The 1191-nt window shown below is 30.9% G+C and overlaps 1 protein-coding gene across 1 annotated transcript in view; it reads left to right on the plus strand.

Moving 5' to 3' along the window:
• The window catches only part of LOC119609702 (probable deoxycytidylate deaminase), an 812-nt gene extending 122 nt beyond the window's left edge, over positions 1–690 (plus strand). The window contains 2 exon segments of the mRNA XM_037964579.1: positions 1–28; positions 30–690. The exon segment at positions 1–28 is cut by the window's left edge and continues 122 nt beyond it. Coding sequence (XP_037820507.1) covers positions 1–28; positions 30–515 — 514 coding nt within the window. The 3' untranslated portion in view covers positions 516–690.
• Positions 691–1191: the final 501 nt, after the last annotated feature.

The raw sequence follows: 1191 nt of genomic DNA on the forward strand, positions 1-1191 counted from the left end.
CGTTCTATCCTCACAACGCAGCAAAGACCCCCGTTACACAAGTAGGAGCCGTAATAGTAAATGAAGATAATCGCATAGTAGCCATCGGGTACAATGGTTTTCCCAAAAGCTGTGAAGATGATGAATTTCCCTGGTATAAAGCCAACGATATTAAGGACATAGTAGAGGATTTTGATCCGATTAACGATAAGAAAATGTTTGTGGTCCATGCCGAGGCAAATGCTATACTCAATAAAAATTGTGCCAATCTCAAAAATACCCGCCTCTATACAACGCTTTTTCCCTGCAATGAATGCGCTAAACTTATAGTACAATCGGGCATTACGAAAATCTATTATATGTCAGATAAATATGCCAATAAACCCATATATCGGGCGGCACGTTTAATGTTCTCTAAAGCGAAAATAGAATGTCAACGTTATATACCCAAAAAAACGAAAATTGTCATAGATTTTGAACAAATATTGGAGGAGGAATTGAATCTTTCGCAAGAAATGGAGAATATTAAATTATAAGGGAGGAGGAAAAAATATGACTATGGCTGGATATAATTGCTGTACTATTAGCTTTTTTAAGTTTTTATTTTAATTTTGGCTAATTTGTTTTATTTAAAGTTTTTGTGTTGTGCTTTCCCTGCGTTTTTTGTACATTTTATGTAAGATGACTTATAATAAAGAAAATTATCCAAAAACTTAAAATACATAAATCATATTCTATAAATCTTCCTATTCAGCTAGCTGAATTGACGAATTTATGCAAAAATTTAATTATTGTCATAAGAAAACTAAATTTTCCATTCATACTTCCTATTCAGCTAGCTGAATTTGAAAAATTTTGCATGAATTTAGATGTTGGCTTTATGGAAACTACTAATTTCCATAAAATCATTATATTCAGCAAGCTGAATTCATATTCAATTTATACTTTATCCATAAAATTCTTTAGAAATTTGTTAATTTTCTTAATACCTACCTATTCAGCTAGATGAATTTATTATTGCATTCTCAGTCAATAGTCTATTCATTAGAAATGACATTACTCTAATCAATAAACTAAACAGTAGTTTATTCAATAGACTATAATTAACTGAACTAGAACTGAACTGAACTAGAACTGAATTAGAACTGAACTAGAACTGAACTAGAACTGAACTAAAACTTAACTACAACTGAACTAGAACTGAACTACGAC

This window comes from Lucilia sericata, unplaced genomic scaffold, assembly GCF_015586225.1.
Source record: "Lucilia sericata isolate MDLA Ls3-8-SP2 unplaced genomic scaffold, ASM1558622v1 Contig001041F_arrow, whole genome shotgun sequence".
NCBI lineage: Eukaryota > Metazoa > Arthropoda > Insecta > Diptera > Calliphoridae > Lucilia > Lucilia sericata.